An 18,762-nucleotide genomic window follows, 5' to 3' on the forward strand; every position below is an offset into this window, starting at 1 on the left:
TCGCTGCAAAGGATCCATTGATGTGCAAGTGATGTAATGCTAAATTTCTCCAAATCTGTTTTGATGAAGAAACAAACTCATCTGCTGTACATTTTGAATGGCCTGAGGCCGGGTGAGTACATTTTCAGCAAATTTTCTTTTTTTGGGGTGAACTGTTGCTTTAATTAATGCTTAAGAAGTATTTTTCTTGGTTAGTTCATGTTAATAACAAATGGAATCTCATTGTAAAGTGTTATCTACATCAAATATCAAACCAAATGGCATTGAAACATAGCATATTTCACAAAAAGTTCTTGTGATGGAAACTGATGTCATACGTTTCCTAAAAATGACACCAGTTGCTTAAAAGTCCTTGCGAAGACGGCATATAAAATTGAAGACTATTTTGTTATCTAATGCAACTGAAATCTTTTCAATCTAATGAAGATTTCACAAACCCCTGGCTTATTTGGGGGGCGATCTCCATCCAGGGGCTTGCCTTAAGGTCTGCCTTCGTGTCACTGTCACAGCAGCAGATGGTAAGACTCTTTTTTTTTCATGCATTTGTCCTCTCACTCACTCCGCTCCGGCTCTACTGCCACTGAAACTCAGCTTATCTGGGATTTCACAGCAATTCTGTGCTGCCACGCCCCAGCTCCGAATCCACTTGATGCCTGCCACTGAGCTGGAGCAATGCCAGTGTGTCACTAAAGGATCTGTTACATAAAAGTTTGTCAGGCCTCTCATATTAAAGGGATAAATCTGTCCCCTGCACAGCCAGGGCTTTTGTGTTGCAGTGTTTGCAAATCAAAATGGAGAAATTAAATTGGAAATATACAAAGCTATCCTTGGACCTTTTTTGTAAAGATGGACTGATGGCACGTAGGAGGCTCTCCAAGGTTACTGCTCATGCAGACAGGCAAGATTTTTTTGAAGTGCGGAGCAAAGCACTGTAGGGCTCTTTTGCGTAAAATGTTCTCATCTCCTCCCTAGATGACGGGTGCTGAAATCATTCTCGCCGTTCAAACTGCTGGAAACCTCAAACTGTGGCCTAATGTTGCATGCATCTCTTTTACAGATTTAGATAATAAAATGTAGAGTGGCAACCACGTTGTGTCTTTTTCACTGTATTTTGTTCAGCACTGATCCGTTGATTTTTTGGCGAACTGCAAGACTCACGTAAACAATGTCATACTGAGACATACGTTTTACTAGAGATAATAAAACGAACAAAATATATGTTCAGTAATGAAATTACAAGTGTTACTCTTTAAATCATAACATAGAGATAATGTACAGCCAGGCATTATGCCATTTATTAAATGGCTACTTAGCATATAAATTAAAAAAGTGACATGATATATTGATCTGAGTTGAAATTATTTTATTATGTGAAAAAAGACCGTATGGTGATGAAAGAGCTATGCAGAAAATCACTTGCCTAGGAAAACTATCTGAATATTTGAATGCCACAATTATTGCCAGTCAGAAACAAGTATTCCGGAGAGCTGTGTAAATGATTCTAATAGTCATTTTGTTATGATTTCTCATACTTGAGATACACTAAATAAATAAGTGACATGAAATATTGACTTGAGCTGACTTGATCATTTTGCAGTTTTTTTTCATATTAAAACTTATTAAATTCACAGGAGTGTAATGAAACCAGCAAGCATATTTTAATTATAAGCATTAAGTTGCATCAATAAATGTAATGTAGATATTTTCACAGTGAATAGTGTATTCAAACATATTCAAATTTGAAATTCCCAGTATTAATAAAACATCTGAAATAATCCAAAGTGTAAAACTCTGCATACTGTTTTAGTAAGGCTGCTGCTGCAACTCGGAGAGCCAAGGACACATTTGGTAGCCCTGTTGGCCCTAAACTTTTTATGTGCAAAAAGCTGGACATATGCTTTTTATGTGAGCCTTTAACACAGACACTGTAGACACAGACACGACCTTCATTTCGCTTTTGCGGGGTTGCAAACAAATTGTGGCATTTGAAACGTGAAAATAGGTCACAAAAAATAAGATTAAATTGTTGTATTGTTAATTTATCATTAAATTGAATGTTTGCCTCGGTTCCTGAAAAATTGAAATGGTTCTTAGATTTGCTGGATGCTGAGAGCCTAAATTATAAGTTATCTTTAACGAGGCACTTCTGAATTGTTAATAATATTCGGGCTGCATATTCATGTGTCAGCGGGAGGTAAATTCACAAGTCAGATCTGCTGTTTTTCCTCCAACTTTTCATTTCGTTGGGGAAATAGCGAGGTCAGAGAAACGCAGGCTGGAAGCTGGGTTGTCCTCACTCATCACAGAATCTGGGGCTGTTGATCAGGGCCAATAGTTATGCAACAACAAAGATTACTTTTAAGAGAGGTTGAAACTGAAGAGACTTCAAATCATCTCTTGAGCTGTATCTGCTCTTGCTGACTTTCACTTCAAATCTGAAACTGAAAATCAACACTTAGATCTAGTTAGTTAATTGTGCAAGACAAGTGGTTTTTAGAAAAATGATTGGGTTTACTATCTTTTTAATTACAATTATGTATCTAGATATAGACAGTGTACATTTGAAGTGTTTTAATGACATATTATTGTTCATTACAATAAAACCTCATGATTCCCTTTTTAAAAATGGTAACACTTTACAATAAGGTCTAATTTGTTAACATTAGTTAATGCATTAGTTATGAACAATATATTTTTACAGTATTTATACCCTTTATTAATGTTAATAAAAAAAAAGAATTGTTCATTGTTTGTTCATGTTAGTTCACAGTCCATTAAAAGAATAGATCAATAAAAAAATTGCTGAAAATGTACTCACCCTCGGGCCTTCCAAGATGTAGATGAGTTTGTTTCTTCATCAGAACAGATTTGGAGAAATTTAGCATTACATTACTTGCTCACCAATGGAGTGAACAGTTGATAAAAACATCGCAATGATCCACACAACTCCCGTCGATCAATTATTGTCTTGTGAAGCGAAAAGTTGCATGTTTGTAATAAATTCATCATTTCGATGTTTTTACATTTTAATTGTCGCTTCTGGCTAAAATACGAATACGCAATTCATACTTCAAATTCATAGTTCATAATCCAATTTCAATGCTTCCTCCGGTGAAGAAGTCCATCACCTGTTGTACTCTCACATTAAAATCCACTGACATATTTTCACTTATAAACAGTGCTTGATCTGTGCATATTTCTCTTCTGATTCAGACGAGATTACTTTTTCACTGATGAACACAAAATTATGGATAGAGGATTCCAGAAGCCGGAAGTGACCGTTTAAAGTAAAAAAAAAAAACATCTAATGATGGATTTGTTTATTATGAACAAGTAGCTTTTCACTTCACAAGACATTAATTGATGGACAGGAGTCGTGTGGTTTATTTGTGGATTATTGTGATGTTTTTATCAGCTGCTTGGACTCTCATTCTGACGGCACCCATTCACTGCAGAAGATCCTGTTCTGAGAGAGAAATCTGTTCTGATAAACAAAACTCATCTACATCTTGGATGGCCTGAGGGTGGATACATTTTCAGCATATTTTAGTTTTTGGGTGAACTATTCCTTTAACAAATTAAAGCTTATTGTAACATTTTACCAAAGGAACAAAAGATCAATTATTTGTGCTTCAATCATAATGTTGCACAATAACAAGCAATACGCAAACTAAACTAAGAAGCTTACATATACATTGAAAATCCATCAACAGTGTGTACGTGTAGCACACAAGAGTGGAAGTATCTGGATAACTTGACATGTGTTTGATGTGTGCTTCATGTCTGACAGCATGAGTTACATGAAAACTGCTCTCTTTTCACCCAATCAATGAAGACCTTGTGAAGAGCCCATAAAGCCTTTTCTTAATGTGGAGCGACAGTTTAAGTCTTGAAGCAATCTAATCCTCTATGACAGCCTCTGATTGGTACATTCACTATAGCTGCTGACTAGTTGTGACTGAGAACTACGGCTGATAGATTTAAATTACATTTGGTTTGACATGGCAACAGCAACACTGTTTAAAATGCTGCTAGGAAAGAGTCCTTCTTAGATTCTAATATATTCACACTAAGAGAGTTTCAAGTTCAAGTTCTTCACTTCACCCATGTGCCTTAACAATACATAAGCGCAAAAGGAAAAGCCCTGTCACAGATGCGTCCCTACTCTCGCCGAGTAAATAGCATTTGGCCCTCTGATAGAGATTATAATACTAAACATGAAATTGTCTTACATAACACATTGTAGTTTCACTACAGATGATTTAGTGTCCATCCAGAGCGGAGCAGCTCTTGCGTAAGCGGCTCTGACCTCATGAGATTTACCCATCAGCCTTCATTGCCGAAGCAAAGGTATCCCCTGGGATTAGCGCTGGTTCTCTAACCCCGCAGCGAGACACTTCCACTGCACACGCATTAACCCTGACAACACACACCAACCACTGAAATCAGTTACATGATATTAGCGCCGGGGCGGAGGCGGGACCTTGTACTTCCTGTGACACCAAAGAAGTTAATTGTGCCTTGCAAGCAAAAGCTAAGTCCGGATGGCCTGGAAAGGGAAAAGTCTCAGAGTCAATCAACACTTCTTGCATTTGGTTAAATGTGAAAATAAGAATCATTTTAGTAACAAGACATTTTGAATTAAGAAATGGGTCTAACATAAATTTAGATACGTGGTAGCGAAATAAAAATATTATTTTCCTGTAGTTGTGAGTGACAAAGAAAGAGCCTTTTTTTATTTATTTTTTTTAAAAACAAAAGCATTTAAAAAAATAAAAATAAATAAATAAATATGCTGCAAAAAGCATACATTTTTTAATGCTTAAAATGTATACAATATGGCAAGTGTACCTGCCAGTGGTTCTCAACCTTTTTGACTCGAAGGCCTTTCATTGTCCAACACATTTTCATATACAATATTTTCTCCTGTATTTTTGCTATAATTATGACAAAGATGCTTGTTTTTAATCTTTTTTTGCAAACAGAAACTACTGTACCAATAGTTATTGATGGGGGAAATAAAGAAATAGCATTAGTTGTTTAATTACAAATAATATTAATATTATTTGTATTATAATAATAATTCATTTGAATTATTTTTAAGTCATCCTGTGCCCCCCTTGGAAGTTTGCTGAGGCCCTCTAATGGGTCCCAGCTCCTTGATTGAGAACCATTGGTATATGCAAAACAACCAATCATATGCTTGTTTGTTAATTTAAAGTTGCTGACCTGCTTAAATTAAATTTTTAAGGAAATAAACAGACACAAAAATTCATAAGATCAAAAATCATCTGCAGAGGCAATAAAAAAAATAATAATGAATTCAAAGGGGAAATTCATTTTAAATTTTAAGCAATTAAAAATTATTTTAAAAAATTGGTTTTACAAAGTATATAGAAGATAACTGAGTTGTTCGTGCCGTAAACATGTGACAAAAGTATGATCTTGCACTTGTGACTTTTAGCACAGATTTTTTTAAGGTAAAAAAATATTATTGAAAAAAATAAAGTTGCATTCTTTGCAAACATTTAAAATATGGACAGCTAAGTTAGTTGTGCAATATATTTAATGTACACAGCAGTCTGTATTGTCTATTTAGATTGGTGAAGAACAGTAAATGGCCCTGAAAAAGCTGCTGACAAACTTAAATCACAATTTTAAGTAAATAAAATAAAAAATATGAGAAACTGAATAGCTATTTAACCATAAATGTGACCCTGGACCACAAAACTTAATTGTTAAAGGTCAATTTTTCTAAATTGAGATTTATATATCATATGAAAGCTGAATAAATAAGCTTTCCATTTATGTATTGTCTGAGGGTGCAAAAAAGCTGAATAAATAAGCTGAATAAATAAGCTTTCCATTTATGTATTGTCTGAGGGTGCAAAAAAATCTAAATATTGAGAAAACTGCCTTTAAAGTTGTCCAAATGAAGTTCTTAACCATGCATATTAATAATAAAAAATTACGTTTTAATATATTTACAGTAGGAAATTTACAAAATATTTTCATGGAACATGATCTTTACTTAATATCTTAATGATTTTTGGCATAAAAGAAAAATCAATAATTTTGACCCATACAATGTTATTGCTACAAATATAGCCCAGCGACTTAAGACTGGTTTTGTGGTCCAGGGTCACAAATAACAAAGTAAAACAATCATCAGCAGGGGTAATAAAATAAATAAATATGGACTAAAAGGGGGCATTCATTTTTAAACATTTTAAATATTAATTAAAAAAAAAACTTTCTTGTTTTACAATGCATTTTGAAGTAAAATGAGATGTTTGTGCCCTACTGTACAAATGTGACAAAAGTACTGTATGATCTTGCAATTGTGACTTGTAAATGACTTTTACCATGTATTTTGTGAGAATCTGTAGCACAGCTGATTTTGAGTAAAAAATATTGAAAACAACAACACAAAAGTTGCTTACTTTACAAACTTTGCATGAACAGCTAAGTTAACCGTGCAAGATATTTAATGCACAACGGAATCTATATTGCCATTTTGGATTGCTGATAAGCAGTAAGTGGCCCTGAAGGAGATTCAAAGCACAAGCGAAGTCTGTGTGAAGTCTTCACACTTGAGTCACTGTAACAATATGGAGGGCTTTCAGTGCTCTTCAATGAGGATGCACCTGAGTCCCGTTTGGCACGGTCTGCCTGCTCCACCTCCTCTGGCTCAGAAGCTTCCGACTCCTCTGCACTTTCAATCGCATGTCAAACACCTCCTCTATGGCTTTCTTGAAACAGTGGAAATTGTAATCGATAAGTCCTGCGTGAACAAAGACAAGTGTAATTAGCCTGCAGTAGGAAAGTCCTTTGACCCATTCCCAAATTGGATCACTGCATAAATGCACTTTGAATTAAGATTGTGACACACATAACAAGAGATGTCATCCGGAGAAAGAAGAAAATCAACAGAAAACATTTAGTAACACCTACAAAAAGATAATACTTTGAAAGCTAGTGTAAAACAGACAGTTCCACTTGACGGGTGCCAACTAAGCTTTATGAACCCACATATTATTAAATATTAATTTTGAACAGAAAAAAAGAACCAGCTTCCATAGCAATTTACCTTTTTAATAATTGAGTTAAAGTATTAATGAGTTCAGTTAAATATAGTGTGAAAAAGAATAACATATATATTTCTGTCATGACAACTCTCGGAGGGATTGGGATGGTAATGTACATGACAATGTTCATGTATTTGGTCTTGGCGGAATAGATCTGCTACGCTGCTGCTGATGCTGCTGCGGCAGAGCAAGTACCGAGACTAGCTACTGCCAATACATCCACAACATGCTGCTGTGAGCATGTAAGAAATACTGCTGCTGCAAATATAACATACATGAAATAACCCCCATATAGCGGACATGAATCACCTCATAGCAGATCTATACAGGTGGAGCTGGGGAAGGTGGAGGGTTTCTGAAGCAAGCTGCAACTGCTACTGCAAGCACTAATCATATATTTGAATGTTGAGCAGCGAGCTCATTGGCTACTGATACAGGAGAGAACCAATCAGCTGTGCCATGTGATGATGTCATTAGGTCAGATTGAGTTAGACCTATCGGACTGCACCATCTAGAGTTTCATGCCAGAACTCTGTATATATATTACTTTATGATGCAGAACATGTAAGTTATGTCATCCAAGAAGCCAGTGCAAATCTACACCTTTGTAAAATGCCTTGTTTTCCCTACTGACTAACATGATTGCTCATGATACTCTCCCTAACCCCCTTAGTAATTCCTAGCATGAATATTTCAATCTTCATTAGCCTCTCAAGGATTCCACTAATTATCCCATTCTCTCATGTGAGTGCCGCTTTACACCAGCAGGTTCTTTTCTGACTTATTTAAGACAAATGTAGTGTAGCTGTAATTGCTAAAAACAGCTTGTAGGCAAAAGCTGATATTTAGGTCTTTATTGTAGTCCCTATTGAATCCATATGTGCTGCTGCATGAGGATTACTAGGGGAATTGTTAATAGTTAACAAACATTTTGCTGCATGCTGTTTTTTTTTCTTTTAACTTTCTTTTATCTTATGAAATTGTCACCAGTACACATTATCACACTTAAAGAGTGAATACTGGCAGAGCAGTAAAAAGCATCGCAAATCTTATAGTTGTCACACATTTTTTTACACTTGTAAATATTTATATTTCATTTTTTTTTGTCAATTTCTGTATAGGAACAAACCTTAAAGTGTTGGCTACAAAAAGCAATTGCCAAGTGATTTTTTTAACTCCATTAAACACATGTGCATATATACACTACTGTTTAAAAGTTTGGGGTCAATAAGCTTCTTCAGGTTTTTGAAGTCTCTTATGTTTACCAAAGCTTCATTTATTTGATCAAAAATAAAGAAACAATATTACTGGTATTGTAAAATAGTTGTAATTTTATTATATTTTAAAATGCATTTTATTACTGGAATGACAAAGCTGAATTTTCAGCATCATTACTCCAGTCTTCAGTGTCACGTGACCTTCAGAAATCATTCTAATATGCTGATTTAATGCTCGAGAAATATTTATTTAATGTTGAAAACAGCAACAGTGATACATTTTTTTCAGGATTTTTTGATGAATAGAAAGTTCAAAAGAAGAGAATTTATTTGAAATTGTAATTTTTGTAACAATGTCTTTACTGCCAGTTTTGATTAATTTAATGCATCCTTGCTTAATAAAATTTTAATAATAATAATAAAAAAAAAACTTTTCAGCCCCAAACTTTTGAACAGTAGTATATAAAATATTAAACAAAATCATTTTAAAACTAGATGATGGAAACCAACATACAAAAGTGCTGCGAGAGAAAACAGCTATTTTTATAATTGGACTTTAATAATTGACTCAAATGTTACTGAGACTCTAAATAGCCCTTGAGACTACTTCTCCATATGACAACTAGCCCTGGAAAAAAGCAGATTTAAACAATAATATTACACCAAACTCATTTGCCTGATGTCCAGAAAGCTCACCTATCCTCTCGAAACTCTCTTCTCTGAGGAAACACACCAGGGCAAGGAATTTGGTGACCTCTTTTAAGTACATGACCGTAGTGTTGTTCAAGTGGATTATGGCCATGGATTCTTTATCATAAGGAGTTCCCACCTCATCTCCAGTCAACCTATATAAAAAATAACTACAATAAAAACAAATCACAACCAAACACACAACTCTCTCATCATGTCTTCCCTGTTCTGAGCAGTTCCAGAGACATCTCATGCTATTTTTTTGCACTTGTCCTTCAATTTGTATGATAAATGCACATAATGAACGTGTCCCTGATGGGCAGCTTCCTATGAGGATGAAGAGCAACGTAAATTACTGCTCCATCAGGAAGACACTTTCCCAATTCAGTTAAAGAACAGACTAGATTCAGCTGAAAAACTGTGCATTGTGGAACAGATGTTGATTCATATCAAAATGAACAGATGCCCTGTCATAATCCCCCTTTTATAACCAAACAAATTTATGCTATTATACATGGATGTTACAAATATACAAATATTTTCACACAAAAAAAGAAAGTATGGAAAAGATGATGAACAAATTGAGTCGACATAATAAAGAATGTAATTTGGAGCTTCCTGAAACTGAGAACACGAATCAAAGTCAATATGATGAATAGGGAACAAATAAGTGACTTATTAATTTCAATGAGTTACAAACAAGGCTTGCGGAAATTTATTCCACAGCAGCTCGCCAAATCTATATAAAAGCCATATACTACAAATTAATGCACAAGCTGTCATGCCGAATTGACATGAACAGCTCGTGCCTTAAAGGAATAGTTCACCCCAAAATGAAAATTTTCTGATTATTTACCCCCAAGTCATTCAAGATGTATATGACTTTCTTTCTTCAGATTTTGTAGAAAAACATTCCAGGATTTTTTCTCCCATCGAATCCAAGTGAACGAGCTTTACGTAGACCAATTTTGACTGTCCAAAATCCATATTTAGGCCGTTTAAATAATCCACATGACAGTTAAGGGTCTTCTCTAGTGAAATGATCAGTCATTTAAAAAAAAAAAGAAGAAAAATTACATACTTTTTAACTACAACTGCTCGTCTTGGTCTAGCTCAGTTTAAGTGGAATGCACAAAGGCTACATGTCAAGTTGGAGACCATTGTTGATGGTCCAAAATCCATATTCAGGCAACTTCAAAGTAATTCACACAATCCCAGCTGACACATAAAGGCCTTCCATAGCAAAAAATAAATGTTCACCTTGGTCCAGCTCTGCGAAGCACGTTCATGAGACGTTTTAGTTCACAACCTCTTGTTTAGTTGCCATCCTCTTAGTTGGCAAGAACCGGCCAGTACAGGTGTGGAGAACAAGCACTGTCCAAAAGTTGAATGGTTGCTGCTGTATGATTGTGTTAGTTTGTTGTTAAAAATGGTCCATGCGTGTGTGTATTATAGTATCATAGCCAAGTCAGCCTACTCTATCTAAGTTCTTCATCCATGTACTCAGTATCAAAGAGGTAGGGTTGAGTGAAAAACATCATCATCATCATCATCCGACATAGTTGTTTTGAACTGTTTTGCAGTGTGAAGGACGATTGACATGTAGTCTTTGCACGTTCCTCTTAAAGCAAGCTGAGCCAAGTCCAGGCCATTTGTAGTTAAAAAGTATGTCATTTTTAATTATTCCTGAAAATGACTGATCGTTTCACTAGAGAAGAGCCTTATTTGTCATGTGGATTACTTGCTGCCTAAATAAAAGCTGTTATCAAAAATGGTCTATGCTGGGCACTGTTGGAGTGTGGCATTCACTCCAAAACCTTAATTTCTTTTTGGCTGAAAGATAAACATCTTGAATGACCTGTGGGTGAGTAAATAATAAGAAACTTTTTCATTTTTGGGTGAACTATTCCTTTAAACTCCATGCCTCTCAGTTACAGACTAATACGGCTACAATTGGCAGGGTTAACTGTCCTGCCTGCTCTCCTATTCATCAGATAGTGATGAGGTGGCCCATCTGCTCTTGCAGGCCACTGCGAACCGACATATGTGGGGCCCCGGGTCAGGCCTGTGTTCCTGTACCTACCCAGACCGCTGTGTCCTGTCAAATTCCAGGACAAACTGGGTCAATGGTGCTGGAGGTGCCACGCTCTGCCCTTCCAATGTTTACAGCCAGTGTTTACATATCCCCAAGTTATATGCAACTAATTCACAAAAGATTCAATTCCAGCCAACAACGGCTATAGGGAAACAAGGTTGTTACATGTGGAGTATTTTATTGTGTATTTTTAGATGTATGGCACAAAATAATTATAGTGGGGGAAGATGCAAGAATTGCCGTGCTGCTTCATGTCTATAGAATAAGAACGTGTCTCATAGCGTAATGTGACTGTGGAGGGATCCGGTGTCACTCACCCATAGATGCACGAGATGTCGATAACCACATCTATCATGTCACAACACAATTCATAGGTCTGCATGTCCACCGGGCAGCTATCGGTTGCTATGTAAATCTTACTGACCACATCAAAGAGAAAAGCCTTTTCAATCCCTGAATTCTGCAATGAGAGCACAGGACGGGGTTAGGGGTCAGCTGTTATTCTTAAGAAGAAATGCAGCGGAACAGGACATCATATCTAAGAACACTTTAAAGTGGAAATGAATTATGCAACCAAGTAATCAACTGCATTGCAAGTACTGTAGTTAGAAAGGGCATTTAATTCTATAAAAGCTGTTGAAAGCCTCTTCCCAAGTTATGTGACTCTACCCATGTGACTTTTTTGACAGTTTTTTTTTTTAAACATAAAAGTAAAAAATGTTTTTATATTGCAATTATATTTGTACTTTCTTTTAATTTATATTTTACATTTACATTAATTTTACATTAACTGATTTACATTTATTTGATAAAAAATACAGTAAGACAGCAATATTGTAAAATAGTATTACTACTTGAAATAACTGTTTCTATTTTAATATATATATATATATATATATATATATATATACTGTATATATATAAAAATATATTTTTTTCCTGTGATGGCAAAGCTGAATCATTACTCCAGTCTTCAGTGTCACATGATCCTTTAGAAATCATTCTAATATGCTGATTCATTATCAATTTATCAATTAATACTTTTTACAGGATTCTTTGATGAATAAAAAAATACAAGAGAACAGCATTTATTTAAAAATGAAATTTTGTAATAATATACACTACCATTCAAATGTTTGGGGTAAAATCATTACTCCAGTCTTCAGTGTCACATGATCCTTCAGAAATCATTTGAATATCCTGATTTGGTGCTGAAGAATCATTTCTTATTATTCTTAATGTTGAAAACAGTGAGAACAGTGAAAACTGAAAAGGATTCGTTGATGAATAGAAAGCTCAAAAGAACAGCATTTATTTGAAATAGAAATATTTTGTAGCATTATAAATGTATTTACCGTCACTTTTGATTAATTTTATGTGTCCTTACTGAATAAAAGTGTTTCTTTTATTCTTTTAAAAATTTATCTAAATATAGTTACAGTAAAGGGATACAGATCAAGGGTCAATCTGAATCAATCTATGAAATCAGACAATGCATAAAAACAGATTAAAATCACAATGCATTGAATGGCAGATGGTTAAGAGATTTCACTCTTCAGAACATCAAATCTATAAACTGCTCAGTTATTGTACTAATGTAGCAGTATTTTTATCATTTACCCTCTGCTGTCACCAGCTGGCTACTTTAAAAAACTGCTGGAGTATTTATGATTCTGCTAAATGTAATTGCTTTTCTGAACAACATTAAAATAAAACATGAGCACCACAAAATGATATTATGTCTGAGAGATATCATAATAAATAATAATGGGTTTTGTGATCATCATGTTTGTAGGAGTATTATTTCCATTACACCTCACTGCAAGCGGCACATCTCAGGCCAGTGCTAATGTACCAATGCTAATGGCTGAATGTGACCAGATATAAGTCTTAACAGACAGAAAATCATGCTTTCTGGTTATGCGTGTTTACACGAAAATAAATAGCAAAAAACATCAAATATAACGTTCCTTTTAACATGTCCTTGTATTCATGATTAGGGTACCACTCTTTTAATTCTGAAGATAACTTTCCATGCATCATTGATTGCTACCATTGACGTCTTAATTAATCATAAGTTTCACTACCTCAGCTCAAAAATGTATGAATTACTAGAAATTGCTAAGTTCTAAATGATCAGTCATTGAGCAAGAACATAATTTATTCAACACTAAGCACTGATCAGAGATTCACTTTGGTTATCCATGCTGAAAATAAGAGAAACTAAGATATAAAGAGGTGCATGGGCCACACGGTGAACTAAAAGATCTACTCACAGATATGAAAATGTTGAGCAGATTCTCAAGGGTGGGAAGTTGAGGGATGAGTTTTTGCACAACTTTACTGAAGGCCTCAAAGATCGAATGATCATAGATGCTTGTCAAGTAGAAGCTGAAAGAAATAATACATTTTACATCACAAATCCAACATCTGATGATTTAAACAATGCTACATAATATCTGAGCTGTTATGATACCAACCTTAAGTGTATTCTTTCTAAACCAGCATCGGCTAGATCATCACTGGCTCGTTTGTGTATGTCCCTCTGTTTCTCAATCTTGTGGTCATCTGAAAGGCCGTCCACCTTGTGGATGAAGACCTCGAAGTTGATGTCAGGATTGACCTTGTAGGCTCTTGTCACGGTGAGGTGAAGTCTACTCAATGCCTCCACGTAATCGTCCTGCACAGTAACACATTTGTAGTGTATTTTTAGAAAACAGACAGACAGACAGACAGACAGATAGATAGATAGATAGATAGATAGATATTTCACCTGAGAGTCTATGACAAAGATGAGAGCCCCTGTGCCACGAAATATCATCTCATAGTCGAATGTGGGGTCGAAGAAATCAATCTGACCAGGAAAGTCCCAGATTTGGAAGCTGACAAAGGAACTGTTGGAAACATCCTCTCGACAAATCTTATTAGTGCTCTCCAGAAAGAGAGTCTCGTTGGGTGACATCTTGTGGAATACTACTTTCTGAATGGAAGACTTGCCACTTCGCCTCAGGCCCATGAGCAGGATCCGAGGTTTCACCTCACTGCTGAATGGATCACTGAAGCCCAGCACTGTACAACAGCCAAACACAGAAACACTGCTTGTGAATCATAAATCATCGTAAATGCATAAGCCACATTTGGTTAATGGTAAACCAAACCCAGGATTCAAACCAAACTAAACCAAGCCCATGACCTGCTAGTGACATTTATTTTAATACTTTTACACAGCAAGGCAGAAATTACTTTAAATTGACCAAAAGTGACAGTAAAGACCAAACATTATAACTAAATAAAAGCAGTTTTTTTTTTAGAACATTCTATTTATCAATAGAATACATGACCATTTTTATACATAGTCAGGCTCCAGACTAACATCTGAGAGCAGTGGCACCAGCGCCACTAAGTTCTACAGAAGCAGATTTGGTAGCGCTGGGGGTGTGGGGGTAGTAAAAATAAAGATAATTTAATCATAAAATTAATATCGTTTTGCAATAATAAGTGTGGTTACTAACTAATAACATTATATATAATAAAACATTTATTTCTCGGTAATACACATTTGACAGTAAAGCACTGAGCTTGAGTTGGGAAGCATACAGCATTTACTTTTATTAACAAAGTAAAGTGCAAAATCTGTTTTTTTTAATGGAAAATTGATGTATTCTACTCTTATTAAATGTACCATTATTCTTCAATAAAAGGATTATAAAAGAAGCGTTTGTAGCGTCTCGACCAATCTGACACACTAATTTTTATTTGATTTAACAAATCAATTATTCATTAGATTAACAAATCGTCACAGTCCCCTCACTCAATAAACTGGATGCCAGGATTTCTGCAAACACCAGGCCCCCTGGTCCCCATGACAACTAATCATGATATCACTGGTTTTATGACACCCGATACATTTACAACCTTGTGGAATGCGAGCAGAGACTCTCAGCTGCATTTCCCAGAAGCAAGAGGCACAAAGGCAGAATAGAAATGGACTGTGCTCTAATTAATTCATAGGAAAACCTTTCTTTGAATGAACACACATATTCTTCAGGCCATTGTGTATATTATTGCTGTTTTGTATTAATCTGTTGTATTATAGACTATTTTATTCATGCTTACGATAAACCACTCATTCATATAACCTTACATATACCGTGTTTAGTATCTATGAATTTTATTCATATTTCCTGTTGTGAGCTGAGTCGCTACACGTTTTTTTGCTTGCTTTATGTGTGATTCAAGGCACTTTGTGGCTTTTATTTCCTCATACACAAAAAAAAGCAAAACTCTGACAAAATTAGATTTCTTGATGATTTGATATTTTATAATAGTGATTTTATCATCTCAAAATATAAAGCAAAAAAAGTGGAAATGAAATGACTAATAAGCCAATAAGTGCTCCTCTGATGCCATCTACTGGTTAAAGTGGTAATTTGATGTCTTTTTTGTTTAATAATTGTTTAAAATTATTGTTTTAAATGTTTAATAATTCTGACTGGATCCGTGTATATACAGTCAGGCTAAGGCGACTGATATTCACCTATTTCTTCTCGTAAAAATGGCTGTGGCCATTTGTAAATTCGATGGGTCTGGCTTCCGGTCTCATAGACCGTCCTATATGTCCATAGACATAATAAATACATAAATATGGTTAGCAAGTTTTAATTCTAATTACTAAAGTTCTATCATTAAATAATATTGATTATCATATTATAATGCTTGACTGACTGATGTTAAGAGTGTACTTTCAGATATTTAAAAAACTGTGCCATTTTACAAACATTTATTATATTTATTATATATATATAAAATATTTTTCCCTTTCTTATACTGTGATAAATCATACTGGGTTGTATGCTTAAATTGTTGGATGTGGCGCCACTGTATATATATATATATATATATATATATATATATATATGTTCATACACTCCCAATTAGACGTGTAGCAAAGTGAAAAGAGAAATGGCATACTCATCCCATCAGTTTGAATCATATTACCAGAATGACTGCTGGAGAGCATGAGTGTGGAGTTGTGGGCAAAGCCTACACTGGCATTCCACTCCTTCATATCACATGCTGCAGCTGATTTGATGACTGTGACCTTGCTAGCTCTCAGCTGAGGAATGTCAACTGCATTTGGTGAAACTGAGGGACACTTCTAGTCTCAAAATACAGCCTCAGGAATCCTGCAGTGTTTATCGAAGTGCCCAACCGTGCACCACGTAGTGTTTGTTGAGTTGGTAAACAAATGTAAGATCGAGTCAAGAAAATCTTCAGCTGACGAAAACAGTGTGCATCTAAAGTTGTGTAGAAACAATGAGCTGTAAGCAATGCCTTATAAACCTATAAATCTACCTGCTTTCTAGGAAATCTTGCCATAAGGTGAAGCTTAAAGGTATTATGAAAGTCAAATAGCCAAATTGATTAAAAAAAATATATATATATATATTTAAAAGCCACAAATCCATACAGACATATATCATTTAGACGTTTTTTTTTAAATAAACCAAATGTGTGCACCCTTATTAATAAATCCCTTGTTATTTCCAACTACCAATTTCCAAAGTACCATAGTTACTATGCTTTGTTGGTACTTTAAAAACCGTAATCGTTTTCAAGTAGCTATATTTTATGATATTGGTGGCTAATGCCAAGTTAGCAAAGTTTTAATGTACCATGATTAATATCATGGCGACCATATTTTCCACAAACACCTTAGCGTTACTTATAAAACCAAAACACATTTTTTTATGGGTTCTCAATGGTTTATAAAGCTTATAGAATCGAATATTTACTTCCATTTATTTATTAATGACATTGGCGGACATCTAATTACAATAGTTTATTAATAAATCCCTCATAAATATTTACCAACCAGTTTCCACCAAAAAACTTAAGTTACTTAAATTATTGGCGATACTTTCAAAACCATAAATTTATATCGGATCTCACACAGTGGAAACTTATATAATTTGATGGAATATTTCTTTATTTATGACTTTGCTGGCTATTAAGTTACCACAGTTGTGTTGTAGTAACAAATGAACTTTGTAAGAGGGAACCACTGTTACCATGGTACGTTAATTGTTTTGTAATGGCTTTATATTTAGCGCTCGTTCAGAAACACGTAAAATATACACGAGCCCTTATTTATGGGTGATAAATGAACACTACCATCTAACCTCCTTCATCAGAGCCGCAGTCTCCGTCAGGGAATGTGTCGAAATCATCATCGTCGTCATAACAATCGAACGACAGCGCTTCGTTTTCTCCGTCCACTTCATTATATTTCCGTTCGCTTGTCATTCTCCGAGTTTGAGAAATTTCATCTGAAGAGGCAGCCAAACTTTTGCACATTGTCACCTGATATGGCCAAGCCATGGTGAACTTTCACCTCCCCCTCCCCCTCGCTCTCTAGCTCTCTGACACACACACAGCAGCCCTCCTGCGTGAGGAATCACAGCACACTGTGACTATTCATCACTATCATCACAGAATGAAGAGCTGCACTGCAGAAGAACTTTGTGAGAGAAGACGCCTCCCTTCCCCTTCCCCAAACAAACAGAATATGCATGGACTCCAACGATGGCTGTGGATCTCGGGAGATGTAGTCTTTTCTTCACATAAGCGACACACTTAGAGAATTTATAATGTATTTATTTATTTAGTGAGCTTATAATAACTTCTTGTTCTATTATATATATATATATTCTTATAGCCTATGTGAAATGTAAATAATTTATAATAAGTAAAAGAATAAGTAGGCTATAATAGTAACACAATATTTTACTAACACCATAATAATACTGTAATGCAAATAGAATAGATATCCAACACTCAAAATATTAATAATTCAATATTAATAATTGACAACAATAATCATAACATTTTGCTTTTATTATTACTATATACAAATTTATTTAATTGTTATTTAATTATTTTTATAAATGTTCTATGACCTTATATGACGCTAAACTAAATATTTTATTTATTTCAAATGTTGATTTCATAGCCAAGGACAGATGGCGCTGTAAGTGCTGTGATGTATCACTCAATAACTATTTATAAAGAGTATTAAAGCACGTTTATGAGAGACAAGTGTCATTTTCTCTTAATGTTCACCGCTGCAAAAATGGTATATTTTTTGATATTAAGATTAATTCTCTATAGTTTAGCTCTCGTTCTGTTGGGTGCAAACCTACAGTCTCAAACTTTATTATTGTACACTTTGTCCTGATGTTCCAATAGGCCTTACAACCAAATAAGGGAACATTCGATCCGTTACCTAATATGGAAATAAAGACAAATGCTTTAGAGAGCTGCACACTCTTCTGATTCCTCAGGGTCATAACTAGTCTGTTGAACTTCAAAGGATTAATTGCCTCTTTTTTTACAGCTAATATTTTGACAAATGCTTAAGTTCCTCTTGTCAGACAGCTTGTAGGTTTTAAGTTTGAAAATCACTTACAGTACAGTTAGGCTAGATACAATAAAGAACAGGTATAAAGGTATATAACATCGTAACATACTATACAGTGACTCCAGTTTGAACTCCAGTCCATCTTCTCTTGATAGCCATCATACTGTGGTCTCACAGGATTTGACCTACTGCGATACCTCTGCTTCCGTACAGACACAAAGCCAGCTCTTTCCTCTGGGACAGCAGGTGTTG

The 18,762-nt window shown here is 35.0% G+C and overlaps 1 protein-coding gene across 2 annotated transcripts; it reads right to left on the reverse strand.

Moving 5' to 3' along the window:
* Positions 1-6,212: 6,212 nt before the first annotated feature.
* LOC107564985 (ras-related GTP-binding protein D) lies at positions 6,213-18,753 on the reverse strand. 2 transcript variants are annotated; one of them, XM_016250173.1, is made up of 7 exons: positions 18,620-18,753; positions 13,864-14,159; positions 13,571-13,770; positions 13,367-13,481; positions 11,408-11,550; positions 9,002-9,150; positions 6,213-6,784 (listed from the first exon to the last, which is right to left on the reverse strand). In XM_016250173.1, coding segments are annotated over exons 1-7 (1,056 nt in total). In that variant the 5' UTR covers positions 18,621-18,753; the 3' UTR covers positions 6,213-6,632. The 2 variants fall into 2 exon arrangements, with proteins under 2 accessions (XP_016105659.1, XP_016105658.1); XM_016250172.1 differs by lacking the exon at positions 18,620-18,753 and adding an exon at positions 17,273-17,605.
* Between the last annotated feature and the right edge of the window lie 9 nt (positions 18,754-18,762).

This window comes from Sinocyclocheilus grahami, unplaced genomic scaffold (genome assembly GCF_001515645.1).
Source record: "Sinocyclocheilus grahami isolate Dianchi unplaced genomic scaffold, SAMN03320097.WGS_v1.1 scaffold972.1, whole genome shotgun sequence".
NCBI lineage: Eukaryota > Metazoa > Chordata > Actinopteri > Cypriniformes > Cyprinidae > Sinocyclocheilus > Sinocyclocheilus grahami.